The following is a 1,052-nucleotide window of genomic DNA, read 5'->3' on the forward strand; positions in this document are numbered from 1 at the left end:
AGAAAGGATTCCCACCCCCGTCTCAGTCTCTTTGCAGATTTTGGGGTGGGTTGAGATCACAGCCTAGCTGGAGGAGACCCATCCAGGCTGGGTGACCCTTGGGACACCCTCCCATCCCGGCATCCCCACCAGCTGTCCCAAGACACCCCATCAACGTGAGGTGCTCATCCCTCAGTGCAGGCATGTACCAACGTACCTTGGGGCCCCGGGGGCCAGGCAAGCCAGGAGGGCCCATTTCTCCCTGGGGAGAGAGCACGGAAGGGACGGGGTGAGTGCAGTGGCCGGAAAAATCCCAAATAGCAAAGGAGGAGAACTGGGGCAGACCCACCTGAGAGCCATTGATGCCTCGGCATCCGACTGGCTGGCCCGGCTCTCCCTGCAATGCGAGAGCATGCTCAGCCCTGCGACCAGGAGAGATGCAGGAGGAGATGGGACGGGGACCCCCTAGGCATCTCCCATGGCAGCAGAAGCAGCCCCGGGCTAGTGGGGATGCTGGGGGGGCTTTACTGGCGTGCATGAGTTTTCAACACCATTTGTCCTTTTGCAATTTTTTCCCCCCACTACCACGAGGCTGTATTTTAAGCAGACGCATCTTTTTCAGGTGTAAATGAGCACAAGGGATGAAACCGGGCAGGACACAGTGGCTCCCCCCCCCCCAAAGGCCGCCCCCCACCTGCCCCGTGGTGGTCTGCCCCCTCTTGTGCTGCGAGCCAGACGGCAGCAGCTCCCCCCGCGTTTCAGCGGCGGTTTGAACCGAAAAGCTGTGACTTACCATGGGGCCGGCAGGGCCCGGGGGACCCACTGAGCCACCTTCTCCCTGGAGCAGGAGAGAAAATGGGGGATGAAGGGATTGAGAGCAGCCCTGCGGAGAAGGACTTGGGGGTACTGGTGGACGAAAAGCTGGACATGAGCCAATAATGTGTGCTCACAGCCCAGAAGGCCAACCGTATCCAGGGCTGCATCACAAGAAGGGTAGCCAGCAGGTCAAGGGAGGGGATTCTGCCCCTCTGCTCTGCTCTGGTGAGACCCCCCCCTGCAGTGCTGCATCCAAA

At 60.7% G+C, this 1,052-nt stretch overlaps 1 protein-coding gene across 1 annotated transcript in view; it reads right to left on the minus strand.

Annotated features, from left to right (window-relative positions):
- Positions 1–1,052, minus strand: part of LOC104076488 (collagen alpha-1(I) chain-like) — a 14,193-nt gene that overhangs the window by 11,025 nt on the left and 2,116 nt on the right. The window contains exons 4-6 of the mRNA XM_009577374.1: positions 773–817; positions 329–376; positions 197–241 (exon numbers count right to left, since the gene is read on the minus strand). Of these exons, the coding sequence (XP_009575669.1) occupies positions 197–241; positions 329–376; positions 773–817 (138 nt within the window). The remainder of the gene's footprint in view (positions 1–196; positions 242–328; positions 377–772; positions 818–1,052) is intronic.

This window comes from Fulmarus glacialis, unplaced genomic scaffold (genome assembly GCF_000690835.1).
Source record: "Fulmarus glacialis isolate BGI_N327 unplaced genomic scaffold, ASM69083v1 scaffold6585, whole genome shotgun sequence".
Taxonomy (NCBI): Eukaryota; Metazoa; Chordata; class Aves; order Procellariiformes; family Procellariidae; genus Fulmarus; species Fulmarus glacialis.